The 26,100-nt window shown below is 38.4% G+C and overlaps 1 protein-coding gene across 1 annotated transcript in view; it reads right to left on the bottom strand.

Annotated features, from left to right (window-relative positions):
- Positions 1-13,162: 13,162 nt before the first annotated feature.
- HCRTR2 (hypocretin receptor 2) overlaps positions 13,163-26,100 on the bottom strand; it is a 123,110-nt gene continuing 110,172 nt past the window's right edge. Inside the window, exons 5-8 of the mRNA XM_047103207.1 lie at positions 20,976-21,196; positions 17,852-17,973; positions 15,542-15,770; positions 13,163-13,214 (exon numbers count right to left, since the gene is read on the bottom strand). Coding sequence (XP_046959163.1) covers positions 13,163-13,214; positions 15,542-15,770; positions 17,852-17,973; positions 20,976-21,196 — 624 coding nt within the window. The remainder of the gene's footprint in view (positions 13,215-15,541; positions 15,771-17,851; positions 17,974-20,975; positions 21,197-26,100) is intronic.

Here is a 26,100-nt window from a genome sequence, read left to right on the forward strand (position 1 = left end):
ATTGTCATTATTTTCCATCCTCAACTGAAATACTTTACAGTGGCAAGCAGCATTCTGCCAACTATCGAAAAATATCCCCCACTCTCAGAGATGGCTGTGGCAAACATTTACCATGTTTATAAAATGTACCCTTTTACAACTATTTCCTATCAGCAGAAATTTTGGTCTACTCCAAACAAAAATTTCTCTTATTTTCTATTTTAATTCCTTAACATTTAATTTCTAAAAATTGAAAATTAGTTCATTTATTTTTGTTGTGAAAAATAACATGTAATACTCTATTTTTTTTCTTTTTTTAAAGATACATCTGATGGGGCCCCTGGGTGGCTCAGTTGGTTGGGCCAATGACTTCGGCTCAGGTCATGATCTTGCAGTTTGTGAGTTCGAGCCCCGCATCGTGCTCTGTGCTGACAGCCTGGAGCCTGGAGCCTGCTTCGGATTCTGTGTCTTCCCCTCTCTCTACCCCTACCCTGCTCACGCTCTGTGTCTCTCTGTCTCTCAATAATAAATAAATGTTTTAAAAAAATTAAAAAAAAAAGATACAGCTGTTTCACATCTACTGTTTTTAAGTGTTCTCTTTAATATTTTTGAGTTAATAATATCATTTAAGTTTTAATTTTATTTTAAATCAAGTATTAAATAAGTGTATGTTTCTTAATTTTGTGGGCTAATAGATATTTAGCATATACAGATGCCAATAATGATTTAAAGTGTTTTATACATGATGAATCATTTGATCCTCAAAAGAACCCTAAACTGTAGAGACTATTATTAACCTAACATTATGATAATTAAACTGAGGTAAAGAGAAGATAAGTAACTTTCCAAGTTTTCTGCCACAAGTCTAGGCTAACTGCCCAGTTTTTATTTACAACCACTGTAGAACATTCCTTCAATTCATGCCTAATGTTATCAAATTATTATTAGATTATCTTATGGTATCTCTACACTCCTATCTTTATTACAGTTTTCTGAGTGGTGATAGGGCGCTTGGGTGACTCAGTCAGTTGAACCTCTGACTCGATTTTGGCTCAGATCATGATCTCATGGTTTGTGAGATGGAGCCCCACTTTGGGTTCTGCGCTGACAGTACAGAGCCTGCTTGGAATTCTGTCCCTCCCTCTCTCTCTCTCTCTCTCCTCCCCAGATTTTACTCTCTGTCTCTCTCCCTCAAAACAAAAATCACTAAACATTAAAAAAAAAAAAAAAAAAAAAAAGGTTTTCTGTGTGGCCAAATACATTTTCAATTGTTTCTTCTTCTTTTTTTTTTTTACATTTTCAATTATTTCAAATGTTCTAGTCTCTTAATTTATATTCATATTTTTCAGAATACAAAGAGTATAAGATGTATGCTTTAAATATATGTACTCACTGTATTTTTATTTTTGTTTGATATAATACTTCCTGCAATAAATATATTAATATTGCCCGATAAACTGAATCTTATCATTTTTAATTTTTATACTGTCTGTATTTTGCTCATATATAGTTTTTAATTATAATTGGCATGTAAATTGTGTAAGTTTATGGTATACAATGTGTTGATTTGACACATTTATATATTGTAATACAATTGCCACTGTAGCATTAGCTAACACCTCTATTCTTTCACATAATTATCATTTTTTTATGGTGAGAACATAAAAGTTCTAGTCTCTTACACACATTGAAATGTATAATACAGTATTGCTGACTACAATCCTATGCTGTGCATTGGATCTCCAGAACTCATTGGTCTTCTATTTGCAATTTTGTATACTTTGATCAATATCTTCCCAATTGCCCCACCTCCCAGCCCCTGGTAACTACCATTCTAGAGAGTTTCTGAGAGTTCAGCTTTTTTAGTTTCCACATATTAGTGACATCATACAGTATTTGTCTTTTCCTGAATGATGTTATTTCCATTTAGCCTTCAAGACCCAACCATGTTGTAAACAGCAGATTTTCCTTCTTTCTCATGCATAAAGAATAATATTCCATTATATATATATATATATATATATATGCCACATCTTGTTTATCCATTCATTTTTTTGATGGACATTTAGGTTGTTTTCAAATCTTAGTTACAGTGACATTATATCTTGGTTATTATAACATTATTTCAATAAACATGGGAATGCAGATATCTGATATCCTATTTTCATTTTCTTTGGATATAGCAAACGATGGAATTGCTGGATCATATGATAGTTCTATTTTCTAACTTTTTAATTTTTTTAAGGTGGGGGCATAGAAAGAGGGAGAGAGAGAATCTTGAGCAGTACACAGAGCCTGACGCAGGGCTCGATCTCACAACTGTGAGATCATGACATGAGCTGAAATCAGGCAGATAATGTGGGATGCCTGGGTGGCTCAGTCAGTTGAGCATCTGACTTTGGCTCAGGTCATGATCTCACAGTTTGTGGGTTCAGCCCCACATTGGACTGTGCTGAAACCTCAGAGCCTGGAGCCTGCTTTGGATTCTGCCTCTCCCTCACTTGTGTGCTCTCTCTCTCTCTCTCTCTCTCTCTCAAAAATAAATAAATAAATAAATAAAGTTAAAAAAAAAAAGAACAGGATGCTTAATTTACTGAGTCACCCAGGGGCCCCTCTATTTTTAATTTTTTGACGAACTTCTGTATTGTTTTCCATAGTGGTTGCACCAATTTACATTTGTACCAATCGTGCACAAGCACTCCCTTTTCTCCATATTCTTGCCAGCATTCATCTCTTGTCTAGCCATTCTAATAGGTGTGAGGTGATATCTCACAGTGGTTTTGAGGTTTTGATTTACATTTCCCAGATGCTGTATCAGTTGGCCATTTGGATAACTTCTTTGGAAAAATGCCATTCAGTTACTCTGCACCCCCCCCCCCCGTTTTTTTTTTTTTAAATCCGGGTGCATAGTTTTTTGTTTTGTTTTGTTTTTTCTTTGTTTTGTTTTGTTTCTGGCTTTGTTTTATTAAGTTGTAATAGTGCCTTAAATAGTTTGGATATTAACCCCTTATCCAATATGTGGTTTGCAAATTTTTTTTTTTCCTATTCCATAGGTTGCCTTTTCTTTTCTTTCTTTCTTTTTTTTTTTTTTTCATTGCTTCGTTTGTTGTGCAGAAGATTTTTAGTTTGGTGTAATCCCAGTTGTTGATTTTTTCTTTTTGTTGCTTGTGCTTTGGTGTTATATCCGAAAAACCATTGCTACATACAATGTCAAGAAGCTTCTTTCCCAATTTTCTTCTAGGAATTTTATGGTAGTAGGTCTTATACTTAGCCTTTAATTCATTTCAAGTTAATTTTGGGATGGTGTAAGAAAGAAATCTAATTTCATTTTTCTGCATGTGGCTATCCAGTTTTCCTAACACTATTTGTTGAAGAGACTATTTTCCATTGAGTATTCTTGGTTCCCTTATCCTTATTAGTTGATCATATATGTGTGGGTTTATTTCCGGGCTCCCTATTTTGTTCCAATGATCCATGCGTCTGTTTTTGTGTCATACTATACTGATTATTACAATACTGTAATACAGTTTGAAATTAGGAAATGTGATGCCTCCAGCCTTTTTCTTATTTCTCAGGGTTTCCTTGGCTATTTGAGGTTTTATGTAGCTCCATACAAACTTTAGGACTTTCTTTTTTTCTATTTCTGTGAAAAATGCCAATGGAACATTGATAGGGATTGTGTTGAATGTATACATGGCTTTAGGTAGGTATGGACATTTTAACAATAATCCTGATCCATGAACATGATATGTCTTCCCATTTATTTGTGTCTTCTTCAATGTCTTTCATTAGGGTCTCATAGTTTTCATAATACAGATCTTTCATTTTTTGGTTAAATTTAATCTTAATATTTTAATTTTTTGATGCTATTGTGAATGGAATAGTTTTATTTCTTTCTTTTTCGAATTTGCATTGTTAGTACATAGAAATGCAACTGATTTCTGTATGTTGATTTTATTTCCTGCAGTTTTACTGAATTCATCGATGAGTCTCAACATTTGTTTTTGTGGAGCTTTAAGATTTTCTATCTGTAAGATTATGCCATCAGCTGATAACAACAAATTTACTTCACCCTTTTCAATTTGGATGCCTTTTATTTCTTTGTTTTGCCTGATTGGTCTAACTAGGACTTCCAGTACTATATTGAATAGGAGCAGTGGGAGTGGACACCTTTGTCTTGTTCCTGATCTTACAGGAAAAGCTTTCAACCTTTCACCATTGACTACCATGTTTGCTAACTTCAGCTCCTGCCCATGCAAAGAACTCAAGAATTTCTGAGGACTACAGGCTGGGGGCACTGAAATGGGATTTTCAAATTCATTTGACAGCAGGTGGCAACCTTGAGAAATAGCAGCCCAAAAGTTGTGCCACGAAAGAGCCTCTAAGACTTGGACCTGGGACAGGTTTTGACGTTCATAACACAAGAGGAGAAAATGTGGCCTGCTCTCTTCTATTCACAGTAGACACACCCATGCTCTCAAACACACAATCACGAACAGGCACTCAAAGGTAGAGGGAGAGAGAAGAGAATCTCCAATACCCATGCTTGTACCCCAAGGCCACCATAAGCAGGGGAGCAGCTAGCAGAGCAAGCTGTGGTGTTCAAGGTGGTGACAGATTCTTGGCTCCTAGACTAGCAAACTGGCAGCAGTGTTTGGGTGCCTGAGGCAACATATGCCAGAAGGAGGGGTAGGCGTCATCGGTTTGAAGTAAAAGAGAAAGAGGACAGCTCACCGAGTGAACATCTATCCAACTTTGCCTCTCCCATAAACACACACAGTCAGAAAAAAAACATGTTAACAAGAGAAAGACAAGCACCTCAGCTACAGAACAGCACTCCCTCTGTTAAAGTGGATGGTGGCTTAGCTCCATTGTAAATAGAATTAGACGTTAATGTGACTTCACTGATTCCCCAAATCTTCATCTAGATGTTAAATCTAATGTTTATTTTCCAGCCTCATTGCCACTGCCTTGGCTTGGATCCAGCCGTTATTCTTGAGGATGAATAGTTCCATAAAAACTTATCTGAGATCTAAACGTACAATGTCCAGCTCTCAAATTCACCAGCTACAGAGCCATTAATCTACTCTCCAGAACCCAAATGTAATCACATCACTCCTCTGGGTAGAATGCCTAAGTTATTCTCCATTACATAACACAAGTTTTAAATTTCCTTAAATATTATAAAAATTTTTTTTTACCATCTACTCCTTCCCAACGTTTAATGTCATTTTTTAACCACTGACCCCCATTTTCCCTTTAAACTGGGTACACATCCTGAAGGGGTCATGCCTTTGCACTTGCCCACTTGCCCTATGACATTGTGGATCTGTCCTCTGCCCAGAAGCTCCTCGTCATTTCTGCCTTCAAATTCCAGCAAAGCCTTTTTCTTCCAAAGCTACCTTTCTTTAGGCAGAGCCAACAAATTTCATCCCCTCTAATGTTTCTCACCTAACAACTGATTTTTTTTTTTTTACTTTGTTTACATTCCTCCTTACAAAAGGGTTAGCTTAATGTGGGCAGGGTTTGAGTTTTTTTCATCTGCATAACCCTTCTTAATATAGTGTTCAGGTAAGTCCTAAACACTCAATATATTTTCTTCCTGAACAATGTCTCATCTTGCTCCTAACACTTTTCAGAATTGAGTGAAATAAAATGCAGTATCAGATGGGGCGGGGGGTATCCTCATTTATTAATTTAGTCAACAAAGTTTCATTGAGTGCTTATGTCTTATGAGGCACACTGTGCTAGGCCCAGGGGCTGACACAAAAATCTTACGAATACAGCCTAGTTCCTGCCCTCCAATAATTTATGTGCTAACAGGGAAGAAAATGCCCAAATCAAAAGATCCAAATTTGTAATTTATTGAGAGAATAACTGGCACTGCACGATTTGGAAAGAATTTTGAGTACATTACTGAATTAATAATTTCTGAAAGGACAGTTTATACTTCTTTAAAAATGTTTACCTTTTGGGGCACTTGGGTGGCTCAGTCAGTTGAGCATCCGACTTCTGCTCAGGTCACGATCTCCAGCTCAGTGAGTTGGAGCCCCAGGTTGGGCTCTGTGCTGACAGTTCGGAGCCTGGAGCCTGCTTTGGATTCTGTGTCTCCCTCTCTCTCTGCCCCTCCCCCACTCATGCTCTGTCTCTTATTCAAAAATGAATAAATGTTAAAATTTTTTTTTAAAGTTCACGTTTTCAGTATTAAGAAAATCATAGCTAAGATGTTCATGAGGAGTTAAAACCTACCTGTTAGAAAAGGGTTTAAACATATTTGGCATTTTTAAATAAATGTGATAAAACACAGGTGCAAGGGAGGATACATACTTTATAAAGAGAAAGTACTGTTTTCTAATAAGAAATATTTAAATTAGTTGTCAATTTTTTTTTCTTTTTTAAGTCTATTTATTTATTTTGAGAGAGAGCAAGAGCAGGGGAGGGGAAAAGAGAGAAAGAGAGAAAGAAAATCCCAAGGAGGCTTAGCAGTCAGAGCAGTGTCCCATGCCCTCACAAACTGTGACATCACCTGAGCTGAAATCAAGAGTCAGATGCTAAACTGAGCCACACAGGCACCCCAGTTAAGCCAATTCTTAAGAGCCAAAATGTTTGACAGAGAGGGAATTTTCCTCTCAGAGTAGGAAAGCAATGTGGTTAGTTTTATAATCCAATCGGGGAGCTCAACTGCCTTTTCATGGTGCCAGCCTGTGGGAAGGGGAGTTCTATTGTAACAGCTCTTAACAGAAGGTATAACCCATAGGAACTATAAAGTAAAAGGGCCTCTCACCTGCATATATATTCAAAATGGATAACTTATCATTTTTAAAAGATTAATCAATAAGAAAATTATTGGGGTGCCAGTGAGGCTCAGTGGGTTAAGCTGCCAACTTCAGCTCAGGTCACGATCTCACAGTTCGTGGGTTCGAGCCCACATTGGGCTCTGGGCTGACAGTTCTGAGTCTGAAGCCTGTTTCAGATTTTGTGTCTCCCTCTCTCTCTTCCCCTACCCCGCTTGTGTTCTCTCTCTCTCTCAAGAATAAACACTAAAAAAATTGTTTTTAACGTTGATTTATTTTTGAGACAGAGAGAGACAGAGCATGAACGGGGGAGGGGCAGAGAGAGAGGGAGACACAGAATCGAAAGCAGGCTCCAGGCTCTGGGACCTCAGCCCAGAGCCCGACGCAGGGCTCGAACTCAGGGACCGTGAGATCGTGACCTGAGCTGAAGTCGGACGCTTAACCGACTGAGCCACCCAGGCGCCCCTAAAACACTTGTTTTAAATAAGAAAATCATTAAAAGCTAGCCAAGAAAAAAAAAAAATGAGAAGTCCTATTCCTGCCCCCAAACAGGAGGGCAGTTAAGAGAGAAGACTTGGGGCGGGGTGTGGCTCAGTCGGTTGAGTGTCCGACTTCGGCTCAGGTCATGATGTCACAGCTCATGAGTTCTAGCCCCGCCTCGGGCTCTGTGCTGACAGCTTAGAGCCTGGAGCCTGCTTCTGCTTCTGTGTCTCCCTCTCTCTCTGCCCCTAACCCACTCACATTCTGTCTCTGTCTCTCTCAAAAATAAATAAACATTAAAAAAAATTAAGAGAGACGACTGGACAATAAGAATTGTAGAGGATCTACAAGATCAAATTAAGCAAATGTATAAAGTCTTAAGGATAATTTGTAAATAATGAAATTATTTTCAGAACAACTTCTGACACAGGAGAAGAAATAATAAGGGCTCCCGGTAGCAGAGATTGGGTGAAGTAAATAATGTCGTTAATACCAAGGGTGACTTCCCATCCAGAGATGTGAGTCTCTGGTGTGTAATCCCAAATCAGAGAAGAGTGTCTGGCTGTGATGTCCTGACAATTTAACTCAGTAAGGCTTTTATGCCTTGCTCGAATTATCTATTTTCAATACTATAGGTGAGCAGGCACACTGTTGTATGAGAAATGTGATTTTCATTAAAGCAAAAGGTAAGAATTCTTTTCTAAGTCAATAATGTCAAGTAATGAGTGCAATAGTGTCTGATGATCTTGTTTTTCTCTGGATGGCAAAGAAGGTAACTCCAAGATGTGACTAATACACTGGGATAAAATAAAAGGGTGAAGAATCCAGTAGTCCCTTTGGTTCTGCACTAGTGGTTTGGTGCAGAACAGCAGAAATCCGTATTTCACATTAAGGAGCCCAAGGCAGTGTAGAGCTGGACGCTGGGTGCATCATCTACAGGGACCTGGGGCTGGAAAGTGTGACTTCAGGCCAGCAGCTAATACGTTTGAAATGGGAAGAGGAGACATCGAGAGGCTGACAATGCCGGTGAAAGAGAGAGGTCAGTGATGATAAAGCCCTCGGAAGGGTCCGGTTTTACTCAAAAATGGAAAAGTTGTCTTCTGGACCTAGGATAGGTGACTAGGAGAATGCTGGTGCTATGTCCCAATTTGATAGAGACTGGAAATCAGTGTTCTCAAAATATGGTTTAATTTTGGCTTAAAAAAAACCACAAAAGGTTCTGAGCAGTGTAGACTCTGGGAATATAGGGCATTTTGTTCTCAGCGGAAAAGGGGTTTCAGAAAGCACATGGAAAGAATTGTGCAAAACTGAAACAAAAAGATGAGTTAGGGAAAGAATTGCCATGTGATTATTAATTCATTAATTCAAGAGGTATTTAACAAGTAACTTCTATTGCCAGGCATCATTCTAGGCACCAGGGATATAGCAGTAAATGACAGAGAAGGTCTTGGGGCATCAAGAATCTAAATTCTTACTGATTATTTATATGGAACTTTGGAGGAGATAGGCAGTTTATAGACTTTTTTTTACTTGTCCCTAATTGTTATAACCGTATAAATACTAGTTAAATAAATAGATGAAGAAAGGAATGAAGGAAGGAAGGAAAGAAGGAGGAAAGAAAGAAAGAAAGAAAGAAAGAAAGAAAGGAAAGAAAGAAAGAAAGAGAAAGAAAGAAAGAAAGAAAAGTGCTTTTTAGGGAAAATGCTGTCCATAATAGCAGAAATATGAAAGCTAGTTATTTGTATAAGAGAGGAAAACTAGCCACCAGTCTAAAAGATATAATCTAAGAGAGGAGTAAACCAGATGAAGGAAGATGATGGGAAATCTTTAAAAGGTTGGGGTATGAAATTAGCACGCTTTGGGGGATATTCTCACACTAAATATCTATCTATACACACACATACACATATACATATGTGTATATATATAATCACTGTTATACACACATACGTACATGCGTATATATGTGTTGATGTGTTGGTAATACTCTAAAATGACATCTTTTCCCATTCTTTAGGGGATATTCTGCATGATCTAGAAATGGCTTTATAAGCCAGTTCTCCACTTCATCTTCCTCAACCATATAAATAGAACTTTATTTAATCTGTGTCCCTGTGAGAGAGCATCACTTCTTTCCAGACATGATCTTATTATCACAACTGCAACAAATTAAGCTTTATGATCCCACACACTGTTAAGATTTCCCTGTCCCACAAACATTTTGTTTATACCCTTCTCCCTTTGGAAATTATCATGTTAACTCCAATGCTGTGAAATTAATTAGAAATTGATTACAGGGGTGCTTGGGAGGCTCAGTCAGTTCAGTGTCCAACTTATGGTTTCAGCTCAGGTATGATCTCACAGTTTATGAGTTCGGTCCCCACATTGGGCTTTGTGCTGATGGCTTGGGATTCTCTGTCTCCCTTTCTCTCTCTGCCCCTCCCCTGCTTGCGCTCACTCTCTCCCTCCCTCAAAATAAATAAGCATTTTTTTTTAAAAAAAGAAATTGATGACATAATAAACAATAGTTTCTTTTTAGTTGAGTATTATCTTTCTGCTATTGCATAGCAGCTGGACTTATAAAAAGCCAAAGGATGAAACAGATGTTTTGTTTCCAAAGACGACACAAGCACTGCCTCCTCAGGCATATATCCTTGGTGACCTGCCATGCCCTTCCCTTGGCCTGAGTGTTCCAAAGCTGGGTTCCCTTCCAAGTTGAGGCAGCAAGCTTAGGCAGTGGAAGCTGACACGGCTCCTAAAGTGGAAGCTGACACGGCCACCGAGAAACATAGGTATTCTGGAAAGAAAAGAAAGGGCTTGCTTTGGGAGGATGTAAAAGTATAATTTTTGGACATAAAAGCACAATTTCTTTTTTCTTTTTCCTGGTGCTCTGCTTCATTTGTTCTGAACTTAACCATTTGCCAAGGTTCACCTCCAGAGATAGCAAGAACCTCTGGGGCTGGGCGGTAGGAAGGACAGGGAACTGTGTAGAGCAAGGCAGGCTGTAGGGGGAGGTGTGCTCATGCTTAGCTTTGGGGAGGCTGGGATAAGGGCCACAGCTGGGGAGCGAAGAAATAGTAAAAGCAGAGCAAGAACAAAGGGGTGCTTCAAGAAACTTTCCTCTGTTACCCATTTCCCCTTCATGGCCACTGACCTAGATGAAAGCAGGGATGAGTTAACCTCTCTTCAGGGCTGACTCTGGGAGGAGTGGCCAAGTACCTAGGCTGTAATAACGGATTACTCAAAGCAAAACACCCTTACCCCTGAGGTAACTAGTCTTGAGATTCTACGCTGAGAGTTTCACTTGGTCTTTAGAAACCACCTCATACTCAAATCGCATGTGCCTGGATGGAGCCAACGATTTATCTTGTCCACTTACCGCGGCTGCATTTTCGATGCCAGTTAGAATAAACAGTGCTGAGTAGAAACGGATTTTTAAATAAAAGTCCTTGGCAGTTGATTCTGTCATGTATCAGAATCATTTAGGAAGTGAAAAACAGAAAATATACATTTTAAAATGTATCACTAACTTAAAAGAGCCCTAAAAGTTCTAGATATGATGACCAATAAAAAAATTTCTTAATGATGGGCAAGCCATACTTATTAGTCTCATGATAAATTGAAAATCACAAGGTCATCATTTTCTCTCAATCAAAACAAGATTCAATCTCTTGACTCTGATAAAAGTTCCAAAATTTAATGATATTTGTAAATAGTTTTCAATAATTTTATGAAACATTTCTGTTTGAATCTTAACCATCCTTATTTTAGTACCTGCTCTCCAAAACAACATTAAACACCTTTTCTATCATGATTATCCCTGCTTATATAAACTTATTGGGAAAAATATTTGGATCATTAAGCACTGCACCAGAGGGCTTAATTTAATCCTTAACTGCAAAGATTTGACACTAGTTATGAGTGAATATCCAGCATATCCAACCGACAACAAGATTTTTCATACAATAGAGAGGTCAGTGTGAATGTGATTATACAACTCTCAATATAGTTTTTACTTAAAAACTGCATAATGAGGGGCACCTGGATGGCTCAGTTGGTTAAGCGGTCATGATCATGGTCATGATCTCACAGTTCATGGGTTCAAGCCCCGTGTTGAGCTCTGTGCTGACAGCTCGGAGCCTGGAGCCTGCTTCGAATTCTGTGTCTTCCTCTCTGCCCCTCCTCCCTTGCTCACATTCTGTCTCTGTCTCTGTCTCTGTCTCTCTCAAAAATAAATAAACATTAAAAAAAATTAAGAAAAACTGCATAGTGAGCATCTTTCATAGTTGGTATGTAATCTCAATGGATTTGATAAGAAATTTCTTCATGAAGACACAGTAAATCAGACATAAAGAACTTTAAATGTATAAGATAATTGTTAAACAAGTGACATGATTTCACACACATGGGATACAACAGTTATAGAAATACATTTCATGAAAAACTTCAAAGACATTCTAACCCCAAAGCTGAGAAAGAAAATTTAAGAGAATAGAAATACGTGGCAAATGGGAGGGAGTTTTTTTTGCTCCCACTTTAATTGCAGCAGTATTCTAGAAAACAATCCTCTTTGAATTTGGGAAGATAACAGTGTTTTCCATGCCTTTGCACTTCATTTTCTGAGGTACATAAAGTAGTAGAATAGGCTTTAACAATATTTTTTGTTTACATATTATCTCTAAAAAGTCAATTATTTTGCTTCATGCCATTTGAAAACTAATTGTACATAACTAATGGAATTTCCTTTTTTTTGACTTGCAACTTGTAGAAAGTAGAAAAGTTGTTGTAAAATTAACTGGAATTGAAAAACTTTCTAAATTGCAATGACTAACCAGATTTGTTTTGAAATGCAGTTGATTATGATTGTGATTTATATCAAGTGTGAAAGATTCTATTATTGTTACACTGGTATTAAAACAATGATAGCCCTCCTCACAATCTGTGTCCACAAGCATGTTTGGGTGTTTGTCATTCTGATATTTCAGGCTTATGTATATTCAGGCTACATTTTATAAGCATATTTAGCTGTATCTTTGCTAAAATAATGTACACTGGGAGTGAAATTCAATATCATTATGCCTAACACTTTTGCAATTAACTCATCAATAGTTTGTAACATTTAATATCCAAGAAACACTCTAAGACTTGGAGAATATACATCATTTTCCTCAGAAACTGGGAGCTGTCCCTTCCCAAGAATGAACGAATTCAAATATCAAATATCATGGGTTTGTAGAAATTCAGAAACAATGAAGTTCGAATGCATTCTGTGCTAGATAAAATCATCACATCCTTGTTGATAACAAAATTTCAGTAACACTAATGACATTTTACATTAAATCTTGAAACATAGCAAAAAAGAGCGATAGTCTATGTATAGCATAAAACAGTTGCAACACATTCTTTTCATAAGAAGTCTCTCATTTGTGTTATTTAGCACATAATGAGGTGAGTAGTTGACCCTTTGCTCCATAAGATTGGCAGGTTTGGGGAACACCTCTTTCTTTACCATTTGTCCTAGTAAGGTAACCACTCTAAATCCAGACCTCTTAGAAGGATTCCTGTATCAACACATTGGAAGCAACCTGCACAGTCAGCTACTCCATTACCACGGTTTCTGGTAGGTACTGGTGGTTTTTTGCTTGTTTTCCTTCCAGGCAATGATCATTCTTAGAAACTGTCTGCTTCCACAAAACTTAGCCTTTAGCAAGTGTAAGTGACGGTGGAGATTTAAAAAGTTTTAGTTAGGAACTCAAGTCATCCAGGTATCCATAAAGTACACAAGTGCTTTAAAACCAGCCTTCTTTGACCCTGCACTTATAACACAGGGGCCACTGTTTTGTAAACCACTATTTCTTTGAGTAGGATGACAGTGAGTGACATTCATCATTGATACTCAACCTCTTCTTTCAGACCTTTGGCCAGGCTGACAGTAGTGATGACGATCGTGCCCGTTGTAGACAGCTGTGCAGTAAAATACTTCACGTGGGCTATTTAGCAGGTGTCAGGTGGGAATTGGAGCAGTGGTTCTCAAATGTTAAGGTGTTTCAGAATCACCTGTAGGGCTTGTTAACACGCGGATTTCTGGCTGCCACCTCCAAAGTTTCTGATTCAGCAGATCTGAGATAGGGTGGAAATGTGCATGCCTAGTAAGTTCTTAGGTGATGCTGATGTTGATGGTTCAGAAACCACATTTTGAGAATCACTGATTTACAGCAAAGGAATCTTGACTTCTGAGTTTGTCCTTAATAGGCGATCATACAACTGCTGCTTCTCTGAGCCTCTTTCTCTCTCCATTTCCCACTCCCTCTGGCTTGCTCTCCCTCTCCCAATCCCTCTCTTTCTTAAATGATAAACTAGATATATTACAATCTAAATAACTTAGCTCTTATTCTGAGACACTACTTAGGCATTAAGGCATATTATCAGTATTACTTGAAGTACCCTCAAACTATTTAAAATGCTAGCTCCTATGACAATCTGAAAATTACAACCCTCCTTTCATGCAGCATAATTAAGAAAGTTCTCCAATGTACAAAGGGAAGAAAGGAGAGAGTTATAACATTTCGCTTTTGTTGATATCTTTCTCATAATTAACAAGTGAATTTCAATAAACCTTGTATGTGAGAGTCGTTTTGGCTTTGAGTAGCAAAAAGCACACGGTCGTCATACATTCTAAAACAGGAAAACAACTTGTGGATAATCTGGCTGTGTTATTTCTTTCAGAAAGCGATGAGTTGGGAAATAGAGATGAACAAGATTATTTGTTACCTTCTATAAAAAATCTTTCTTAAATATTGTTCTCCACATCTTGTATTTCAGTAAAATAAGGACACCTGCTGCTATCACATGAGGAGAAGAGCAGCTTTCATGAATATCTTTTACTTTTAATTCAATTTTAAAGTGAATATTTGAATTAGAGAGATTTTGAAGAGGGACAAGTTTAAAATATCCAGTGCTTTGAATTGCAGATCTCACATTTGTACAAAATATGCTGGGCGGCTCCTCATTTGGGTGTGAGCTAAGAGCCAGCACTTACATTCTATCCACCTGTTGGTCTACATGGAGTCTGCAGACATAGACTGTGTCACTGAATGAATGGGAAACAGCGCAACTCTACTGTTTATGTCCGTGTGGGTTGCTCTGCTGCTCCACCCATGTTCAAATCTGTCCCCCAGAGAAGTTGGCTGCCCTGCAAACTCTATCGACATGTCCCCCTCAGTAACCTAGAGCAATTTTGAAGGCACGTGTACATCCACCCCTACCTCATTCCCTAGCACCTAGCACAGTGGGTGCACTTCCATAAATATTTGATAAATGTTTATGAAATGTAAATAAATGCAAATATCTACCAAGGAATCTCCATGGCAGTAGTAACTCTCCCATATGGGACCCAGCTGTGGCTTGGTAGTCCTCTACCCCTTTCCTTTGTAAACTGTATTCTTAATCTAATCCTGCAAGGCCAACCATATCATTTTCATTGGTTAGAAGAATCCTATCTGATTCTCAAATGCTGAAGTCTTTTCTTAGATACGGAGATCATTATGTATCTGTAGTTACTCCAAAATTGTTATTTTAATACAGTCTTACTGGCCATATGTTGAGATGACAAACGTTAGCAATGGTAAGGTTACAGACCTGAGAAAAGTGTGTAAATGGGTGATAAGATTCATGGAAAATAAAGTTTAATAGTATATATTTTTAGATAGTTTTGAAAGATAGCTTTTGAGAGTTATCTAATATAATATGCTATTTTGTATATAAATATTCTCTCAGATGGCACATCATAATGAGTCTTTTGTGATTTTTTTAAAACTATGAAATCAACTAACATGTCTGTTGTTAATGCAGAGTTAGTAATTGCTACTTCTTTTAGTAAACCAAAGAAAATCATTGGATAACTTTTGGTAATTTTTTGCAATCGATCTGAAGGTGAGAGATTAAAATAACAATTAGAATTAAAAATATTCAAACATTTAATTGACATAAATCATAATACATGAAACTAAAACTGAAATAGCCTGAAATAAATTCAGTTGAAGGTCAGACTTCTACCATGTTTAAATCAAAAGTGGAGAAATTATTTTAAACTGACTTCGTTTTTTATTCCAAAGAGCAATAGATGAAAATGAAAGAAAGAAAGAAAGAAAGAAAGAAAGAAAGAAAGAAAGAAAGAGCCACAAAGTAATTTTAGCTTCAGATCGTTAGGATAATAAAATCTGTGTGTACAGACATTTTTAAAAAAGAATAGTTTTACTCAGATATCCCTGTCATATGAAAGAAGATTCTACCAGTTTTGAAGTGGCCCCGCTCCATTGGCTGTTGGGAGTGTGCTTATGCTGGTGAGGACAACTTGCTCGGAGAGTTTTGATATGTTGTCAAAGTTGCTGATCTGGGTGGTCAAAGACTTCCGGCTCTCTGTGCTGGTCCGGCCCCGGGTGAGCCGGTCCTCCTGGCGATGGTGAACTCCAAGGCAACAGCAAGAAAATGCAGCTTTAAATTCCTCTCGAAACTTTCCTGCCAAATCAGGGAGAATGAAAGGAAAAAGAAGTAAGCATAAACATGTTTCAACAAATCCATGAGTAGGGTACAAATAAGCTGCTGCCTTGAGCCAAACTAACAATGAGGTGCAACATTTTGGGAAAAGTGGGAAATAGGAAGAGGAAATTGTGTTATTAGAAGCTGGGTAGACTCCTGAAACAATAAGATATTTCCCTAAGATAATGTAACTGCTTTTCATGTGTGATGCTTGGAGTTTGATTTATTCCTTCAGGGTTAAACCTTCTGTATTTGTGAGTGGGGGTTATTTAGATTAACTATAATAAAAGTGATCATAACTAGGATGTCCAGAGTTATTTAATAACTTCAAAAATGATGAAAGCTGTATTGTATACAGCCATGGCTATACAGAAATTATCCCTTTATGGTCCTCTGAAGAAACTGTTCTAGTGGCACACTGAGTTCAACAAAGAATCTATAAAAAAATCCTTAAAATATGTAGAAAATTTCTAAAGCTTTATAATTCGGCATAAAGCAGAACAAAAAACTGAAGGAAGTTATTTCTTGCCTTTAAATTACTGACATGAAACTGGAGAAGTATGAAAATGAAATAATCATCTTTTTAAAGGAAAAACGAACAGCACTGGGAGTCATCAGTGTTCTCTCTGAGCCTCAATTACCAAACTGGGTGATTGAGTGACAACACAAGAAGGGAAGGTTCAAGGGTGTAGCAAAATAGGAGGCACCAGCCAAGTCCCCAGTGGTTATCAGCACCTCCCCTGCCTCACTCAACCCTCTGACTTTGACTTGGTTCTGTGGCCTTGTCTTCCAATACTTCTCCTTACAACCTCTTAGTGGGTTTTATCTGCTTAGTGCAAGGGTCAGGCCCTTAGTCATTTCCTAACCTCAAGGCAGTGGCTTCTTCACTGCTTTCCAAGACAGAGCTCCACATGGCCCCTTAGCTCTTCAAACACAGCACATGAGCAGTGAGTTGTATCTGGTTATCTAAGACCTAATGCCATCTTTATTTTAGAGACAGGGGTTGGATGTAGCAGGGGAAAGCATGAAAAGGGACAACCGAATACAAAATAAAGCTCACATATACACCACCTGATTCTCTGAAAGATGAAATAAAGCAGGTTTATATACGGTATATGCCATGATCAAGAAAAAAACAACAAGAAAAGTTGCTGAAAAAAATCTAATTGATTGTCTTTTTTTTTAATAACCCATACAACCCACAAGGCTAAAGATGAAGTTGGAAAATACACATTTTTTATTAAGTATGTCATAAAATGAATTGCTTTTTCTTCCACATAAAATGATCATATATTTAGGGATAGCAATGAGAAAGAAATAACCAACTGGTTAGAGAAGAAGACAGTGTAAAGATGTAACTAATTAAGACACAGTTTTAGAAGTCAGCCAGGAAAAATGTTTATAAATAAAACAATTAGTTAATTGATTTTTATAATTATGTTGGTTCCATAAACAGAGACAGATTAAATCAGTTACAGATGTGTGTGTGTGTGGGGGGGGGTGTGTGTATGTGTGATTTAGTTTGTGTGTTATTTAGGAGTAATATCATTTTTTGGTGGTCATTGAGAAATCTTGAGATAAACCCAAGAGATGTTACTGATAAGAGAAATGCAAATACAGAAACCTACCTAAAAGTGGAAGGGTTCTAATTCAACCTCAATTAGGCAATCTCAGTGTTGTCAAAGGAAATAATATAGCAAGCCTGTTTTATTTTCAGATAAATTTGTTTTACATTTTGGTATATCATAAGTTTAATGTATGGCAAGCAAGATTCTGTGTTATTCAGTTCTTACAATTTTCACTTTCCTATTTCAACATTTCTTTTAAATTTTTTGGGGAAAATTGCTTACGTGATTTCCTCTGATGAGTTAGGTAAGATGTGCTCCTTCTCATAAGGGGAAGAAAAACTCAAGACAAATTACATTGGGGGAAAAAAATTCTCAGTATATGGCACTTAAGCTCTTTACACATTTCAAGAGTGTTCAACACCCTGCTGGTCATTGATCCCTTGCCCTTGGTTAGAATTGTGGTTTGCATGGAAGAAACAGTTGAAAACTCACCACTGAGAAAATTGTAAATAATTGGGTTCGCAGCACTATTGGCATATACAAGCCAGTGTGAAAATGTAAACCAGGCATATACAGTCTCTCTGTCTTCTGTGTGGGTAAACATCCCAAATACTCTGTAGGAAAAACAAACCAAACCAAAAAACAGTGACAGAAAATCCAATGTGATTTTGAAAAGTACCTTTCGAATAATGAAATTCAAGTGTGAACATAGCCCTTGATAGAAGCTGCTTAACCCCTGTTCTCCTCTGCAGTGGGCATTGGTTTATGCTACCATCGTGAGTTTAGAAAAACCTCAGAACCTGAACAAAATCTCCATGGCACAATTAGTAAATCAAAAGCCAAATCTGATCAGAGAAGGATCTCTCTCTCCCATAAATAGTAATGCAATACTCTTTCTGGTGGGTAAGTGTACAGAAGTCAAATATATATCTATGTTCCTTCTTTCATATTGTTTCTAAATACAATTGATCAGTGTTTGCTAATATTCCGTTTGGGGCATCATTTAAAAAGCACTCCTAAACTGTAGTCTCTGAGTACTTCTTCCTTTCTACATTTGTGCACTGATCAAAGTTTCACCATTTTTCAACTACAATCTCCCCAGCCTTGTTGAAATTTGTCTTCTGGGAATTCATTATGGCCAGAGAGGAACTAGTTTTCAGTAGGCAAAATTCTGGTAACTTCTTAAAATTCATGAGTTTTAGTGTTTTATTTATTATTTTAAACTCTGGGGGGTGCCAGGTGGCTCAGTCAGTTGAACATCTCTTGATCTCGGCTCAGGTCATGATTTCACAGTTCATGAGTTTGAGCCCCTTATCTGGCTCTGCAGTAACAGTGCTGAGCCTGCTTGGGATTCTCTCTCTCTCTCTCTCTCTCTCTCTCTCTCTCTCTTTCTCTCTCTTTCTCTCTGTCAAAATAAGTAAAAAAAAAAAAAAAAGAAAAAGAAAAATCTTCATTATTTTAAACTCTGAAAAATATTTATTTTATCCTTAAACATCATTTTTAAGATTTGTTTCATATTCAGAAATATCTCATCTATCAAATTGTATTCACTAGCCAACAGTAGGTAACTTGTAACTACCCAATAATTAATTTTATAGGCTGAAGATAATTCATTCCCTGCCAGAGACTCCATCATTGATTGTGTAATTTGATTACACATGATGGTGCCCATGATAGAAATGCCTTTCTGCAATAAAGTGATGTGCTGTGGAGTACTCGAGTTTTACAAAAATACAATATGGAATGAAATAACATGGACAATTAATGGTCTGTTATGGAATTAATGGTCTGTTATGACCCTCTACCATAATATATCTTTGAAATCCTAGACAAACTAGAACTACATTAAAGAAGCAGGTTTCGACTAGTTGGGCAAAAATTGTTTCCAGGAAAAAGGATTTAGAAATTCATTGGTGAGAGAAAGAAAACACAAGCATGATCTTACGAGAACAAACAAAGAGATAAGCATTTGAAGAAAATGTGTGTAGTAAAGAGCAAAACAATCTTCAGGGTTACTTGAAGTGTTTGTGTTTTTTGTTTTTCAAATTTTATAGAAAAGAGCAGAATGCTCAAAAAATCGAAAATATTTTAAATTTTACATAGACTTTCTTCTTAGCCATTTTTCCTTGGAAAGGGAGATGTTAAAGGTAGAAAAATAAGAAAAAATATGACAGATGAGTAGATATTTGGAACTAGCTAAAAGACAGGTACAGATGCTAAGATTCAGGAAATCCAAACAAGCAATCCAGAGAGCAGTAAATCCCATTTTCATCGAATTTAGACAGACGACAAAGTCCAAAAAAATTTTTTTAAAAAGGAGAAAATCATTCAGTAGCATATCGTGTTTATAAAGCTCTTAGGAATAGAAAAGATCGTCTATCCAGAGATCAGAATAAATTTGTTTGGGATTTCTGTGGTCAAGAAAAGTAAGAGAGGCATTATGAAAAGCTATAGAGGGCAAAGTCGCTTTTGTCTTTTCATGAGTCAGTATACGTTCCATGCTACCAAAAAGCTTACACCTTAAGGCTGCATCTATACTAAATAGTATTACTGAGCAAAAAGTTCACTTTCCATCGAAAAAGTTATTAAGCCCTTAAAAACAAGGGCCAAGGAGAATGAGAAATTTCTGCAGCTGGCTCTACCACCTTTAGTGTGTGTGACTCCAGCCAAAGTTGCCGCTCTCCAGAGTCTCCAGCTGTGAGGAATATGATATGGACTCTGAATCAGGGAAAACTGAGAGGAGCAACCCCAGTTTAAGTTCGAAGCCTATTATAAACAAAATTACTATTACCTTGGGGCCAGTCCGTTTGCAACAGTTATGATAATTCCCAATAAAGTTGGCTGGCTGTGAAGTTCATGTGTACCATGGCCCCTGTACTGGCTGTTCATGTTGGTCAATTGTTTTCACTTAACAGTGTATCTGCGGCCTAACAAATAACATACTTTCTCTCGCTGAAAAGTTGTGTGTTTTTATTAATAGTCACCTTGAGCTTAATTCAGTGACTTCAGCAAATACATTTTCTTTCTTTTTTTTTTTTCATTTAAACATTTAAAACACAGTATGAGTCCTGATTCCATTTTTTTGTGGGTGCTCACAAATGCACTTTTAAGTATAATTAGGATGCTAACAAAACATTCTTATCTCCTTTTATCTTTTCAATAGAATCCTGTCATAATTCCCTATGTATGAGAACAAAGTTTTGGAAAGCCCATTTGTTCTGGTCAAAAAAGAACTCCAAGCTGTCAATGTTTGTTGTTGCTTTTTTTTTTGGTTTTGTTTTGTTTCTTTTGTTTGTTTTGTTTTGTTTTTTGCATTAGAACTTTTTTTGCATCTAAGGCTCAGCAATTAGCTCAAAGAGGTCAGGGGAACCTCTGTTTTATGTCTGCCACTCAACAGAGAATTTCCATGGACAAGAGCTTATAGAGTCTGAGCATACTAAAAAGGCTGTCTGCCTTACCTGATAGTCACAACACATTCAGTTATCTGGCCTGACGACTATCTAGGCAAAGGGCTTAGATTTTTCTCTGGCTTAAGAGGAAAGAAAAAAAAAAAAGAACTTAATTAAGAACCAAGAAATGACAGCCACTTTGTTTTGAAATAATGGGTGAACTTTACCTCTTTAGCACGTTGAGGATGCTAATCGGTAGATAGCAAATTGCAAACACCAAAAGCACAACCATTAGCATCCGGGCTGTTTTCCGTCTGGCTCGGATCTGCTTTATTTCAGCGGCCACAGCACTAATCCTGGACTTGGTCTGCTGTCCCGACCCTCGAGGCTGTGAAGTAGGCTGCAGGGGCTTCCATTTTCTCTGAACTACAGATGATGTTCCAGGGATCTGAAAGGAGCAGAAACTCTTTATTGCCATCTGACTCAGGGATGTTCCACTTTGGAGAAGTAACCCAAAGATATAAGAAGGAGAGTATTCTGGATGCCTGTGGTCCGGGGAGGTTAAAGGCCTGTTTCCCCCAGAATGTTTGCTGAGTTAAGTATGTTCTTGAGTAATACAGTGGAGTGTCAAATAGGATTTGTGGTGGAAAAGAAAATTGAAACATCCCATTTTTAAAAATAGATTTTTAGGGGCGCCTGGGTGGCGCAGTCGGTTAAGCGTCCGACTTCAGCCAGGTCACGATCTCGCGGTCCGTGAGTTTGAGCCCCGCGTCGGGCTCTGGGCTGATGGCTCAGAGCCTGGAGCCTGTTTCCGATGCTGTGTCTCCCTCTCTCTCTGCCCCTCCCCCGTTCATGCTCTGTCTCTCTCTGTCCCAAAAATAAATAAACGTTGAAAAAAAAATTAAAAAAAAAATAAATAAAAAATAAATTTTTAATGTTTATTTTTGAGAGAGAGAAAGGGGAGGAGGTGGTGAACGGCAGAGAGAGGGAGACAGAATGGGAAGCAGGCTCTAGGCTCTGAGCTGTCAGCCTACAGTCCGACACAGGTCCCAAACCCACAGACTGTGAGATCACGATCTGAGCCCATGTCGGACACTTAACAGACTGAGCCACTCAGATGCCCCTGAAATATCCCATTTTTATTAAGGTCTAAAGAGAGCTCAAATGGAAAAGCTATCTCTTTATAAACAGAGAAGTTGTATATCCAGACAATGGAATATCTTCAGGGCTAAAAAGAAGTGAGATATTAAGCCATGAAAAATCATAGGGAACTTAAATGTGTATTACTAAGTAAAAGAATTCAATCTGAAAAGGCTACAACTATATGACATCTTAGAAATGGTGAAATCAGAGAGACAGCAAAAAGATCAATGGTTCCCAGGGGCTGGAGGTGGGGTGGGATGGGGGGGGGGTTACTAAGCAGAGAACAGAGGATTCTTGGAGCAGTAAAAATACTCTATATGATGCCATAATGATGGATACATGTCATTATACAATATACATTATACAATGTATTTGGATACACAGTCCAAACCCATAGAATGTACAATATCAAAGGTGAACTCTTAGGTAAATTCTGGACTTTGGGTTTAGTAGATCAGTGTAGGTTTATCAGTTGTAATATATACATATATATATATATGTATATATATATATATCACTTAAGTGAGGGATATGGATAATGGGGAGGCACTTTATGAGTGAAGGTAGGAGGCAGAGAAACCTCTGTATCTTCCACACAATTTTGCTGTGAACCTGAAACTGCTCTTAAAAACAAAACCAGCAAACAAGTCTTAAATAAAATGCGAGAGAAATAAAAAGTGGCAAAAAAAAAAAGAGATGTAAAAGGATGACGACCATATTCTCTTATTAGGAATTTCCAGTTCTGTTCAGATACCTCAGTGTAAAGACAGGGAAAACCTAATAGGTAATTGCAAAAGAAACCTGAATGGATTTTTTTTCATGCGTCACTACTGCCATCTGCTGTCAGATGGACAGATAGGACTTAACTACCTAGTGCTTGTTATTAGACTTTGTTTTTCAGGTTTGGCCAGTGCAAACCTTGAATGAAGGGACGAAAAAAATAAACTGTTCTCCATTGTTTACTACGTATTGTTATGAAATTGCTTGAAACCAATTTCATGCTCCAGTCTGGTTCTTTAAAATGCACACAAAAATAGTGAGAATCCCTTGTGGTCTTATATTAACATTTCAAATAGCTGGAATTTCTAACAATAATTATACAACTTGTACTTTTCCATTTCTTTTCAAAGTTATTTGATAATGGCAGGGAATCCTTCCAAGTATAATATTTTCTTAATTACAAACTCATGAAGATTGATAGGGTTTAGTGAGCAAAACAATAAAATTCAGCATGCATAATTTTTTTAAGAGGAAAATGGGCTAACACACCATAGCCGTGTTCTCATTCTCACGAAGACTCACTCTTTGGTCACCTTAGTTCTGTTAAGATTATTCAATTGTTGCTTTTATCTCTGTGCTGCAAGCCAAGACAGACCAATGTGTCTCTGTGCTCTATCAGAATGGACGTCGTATGGACTCTGTTTTTATACATCACAAGATCCAAGTGTGTTAGATAATCGTTGAAAGCAGAATTTTACTGTTTTCAACACAGTTGAAAATTTTTGATTTCTACACAGAGCTTCTGTTGACCAATAACTATTCCTCTCTCAAAAAGAAACACATGAAGTTAATGAAAAATTGCCCTTAAATAGAAATACATTTGATAAATTATTTCTCTTCTGGCTCTGTATGTTCTGTCATGTAGACTTGACCTTTTCACACAGTGGTGGTCCTAAAAATCTTATCTATATTATTGGTTGTGGGGGTAGGCACTGAGAATCCTTTCTCCTCTGTGAGTCTCTTTTTAAACAGTCTGTCTTTTAAATAATTGAGGAGAAAGTGCAATGGATATTGGAAAGTTCCAGAAAAACTCTAGCATGAGCAACCCTATAAATGTCTGCTAAATGATCTTGAACTGTTTTCTAAATGATCTCTTAGAGATCATTTAAACTTTAGCAATTCTATTATTGAGTGCTTCCCTGAAGGAAAGAAACAATATCCTGCAGCTGATAATTTCCTCAACTGTCAGAAACATATTTCCCATAAAGAGAAACTGCCACAGGGAAAATGGCTATGGTCTCTGCCATCAGAATTAAAAACAAACAAAACCAGTGATAATGCTCTCTTTTAGCTGATGGTCTGAATAAGGATAGAAGATGTTTAATCCTGAACTCATCTTGAGGACACCTACAAATGTCTCCACTGATAAGTCATATGTCTAGAGAAAGTCCACGTAACAATATTAGAAAATGCCTATAATAACTGAGCATCACAAACTATGTATAGTCTTGAGTAATCATTAATGCGTTCCTAAAAGCAGATAATTCCAAATCCCACTTATACATGATCGAGCAGACATTGAGACGGGTTAAATAAAATACCCATGTCTCGGAAGATGGCGGCGTAGGAGGACGCTGGGCTCACCGCGCGTCCTGCTGATCACTTAGATTCCACCTACACCTGCCTAAATAACCCAGAAAACCGCCAGAGGATTAGCAGAACAGAGTCACCGGACCCAAGTGCAGACAAGAGGCCCACGGAAGAGGGTAGGAAGGGCGGCGAGGCGGTGCGCGCTCCACGGACTGGCGAGAGGGAGCCGGGGCGGAGGGGCGGCTCGCCGGCCAAGCAGAGCCCCCGAGTCCGGCTTGCAAAAGCGGAGGGGCCTGACGGACTGTGTTCCGACAGCAAGCGCGACTTAGCATCTGGGAGGTCATAAGTTAACAGCTCTGCTCGGAAAGCGGGAAGGCTGGAGGACAAAGGGAGGGTGAGCTGCGGAGCCCCCGGACGACAGAGCTCAGTTTGGTGGGGAACAAAGGCGCTAGCCAGCGCCATCTCCCCCGCCCATCCCCCAGCCAAAATCCCAAAGGGAACCGGCTCCGGCCAGGGAAATTGCTCGCTCCGCGCGAACACCCAACTCTGTGCTTCTGCGGAGCCAAACCTCCGGCAGCGATCTGACTCCCTCCGGCTGCCACAGGGCCCCTCCTGAAGTGGATCACCTAAGGAGAAGCGAGCTAAGCCTGCCCCCCCTGCCGCCGTGCACCTTGCCTTCCCACCCCAGCTAATACGCCAGATCCCCAGCATCACAAGCCTGGCAGTGTGCAAGTAGCCCAGACGGGCCACGCCACCCCACAGTGAATCCCGCCCCTAGGAGAGGGGAAGAGAAGGCACACACCAGTCTGACTGTGGCCCCAGCGGTGGGCTGGGGGCAGACATCAGGTCGGACTGCGGCCCCGCCCACCAACTCCAGTTATACACCACAGCACAGGGGAAGTGCCCTGCAGGCCCTCACCACACCAGGGACTATCCAAAATGACCAAGCGGAAGAATTCCCCTCAGAAGAATCTCCAGGAAATAACAACAGCTAATGAGCTGATCAAAAAGGATTTAAATAATATAACAGAAAGTGAATTTAGAATAATAGTCATAAAATTAATCGCTGGGCTGGAAAACAGCATACAGGACAGCAGAGAATCTCTTGCTACAGACATCAGGGGACTAAGGAACAGTCACGAGGAGCTGAAAAACGCTTTAAAGGAAATGCAAAACAAAATGCAAACCACCACGGCTCGGATGGAAGAGGCAGAGGAGAGAATAGGTGAACTAGAAGATAAAGTTATGGAAAAAGAGGAAGCTGAGAAAAAGAGAGATAAAAAAATCCAGGAGTATGAGGGGAAAATTAGAGAACTAAGTGATACACTAAAAAGAAATAATATACGCATCATTGGTATCCCAGAGGAGGAAGAGAGAGGGAAAGGTGCTGAAGGGGTACTTGAAGAAATCATAGCTGAGAACTTCCCTGAACTGGGGAAGGAAAAAGGCATTGAAATCCAAGAGGCACAGAGAACTCCCTTCAGACGTAACTTGAATCGATCTTCTGCACGACATATCATAGTGAAACTGGCAAAATACAAGGATAAAGAGAAAATTCTGAAAGCAGCAAGGGGTAAACGTGCCCTCACATATAAAGGGAGACCTATAAGACTCGTGACTGATCTCTCTTTTGAAACTTGGCAGGCCAGAAAGAATTGGCACGAGATTTTCAGGGTGCTAGACAGCAAAAATATGCAGCCGAGAATCCTTTATCCAGCAAGTCTGTCATTTAGAATAGAAGGAGAGATAAAGGTCTTCCCAAACAAACAAAAACTGAAGGAATTTGTCACCACTAAACCAGCCCTACAAGAGATCCTAAGGGGGACCCTGTGAGACAAAGTACCAGAGACATCACTACAAGCATAAAACATACAGACATCACAATGACTCTAAACCCGT

Source organism: Lynx rufus, unplaced genomic scaffold (genome assembly GCF_022079265.1).
Source record: "Lynx rufus isolate CCGP_SWC_20201006 ecotype Redwood Valley unplaced genomic scaffold, mLynRuf1.p SCAF_6, whole genome shotgun sequence".
NCBI classification, from domain to species: Eukaryota; Metazoa; Chordata; class Mammalia; order Carnivora; family Felidae; genus Lynx; species Lynx rufus.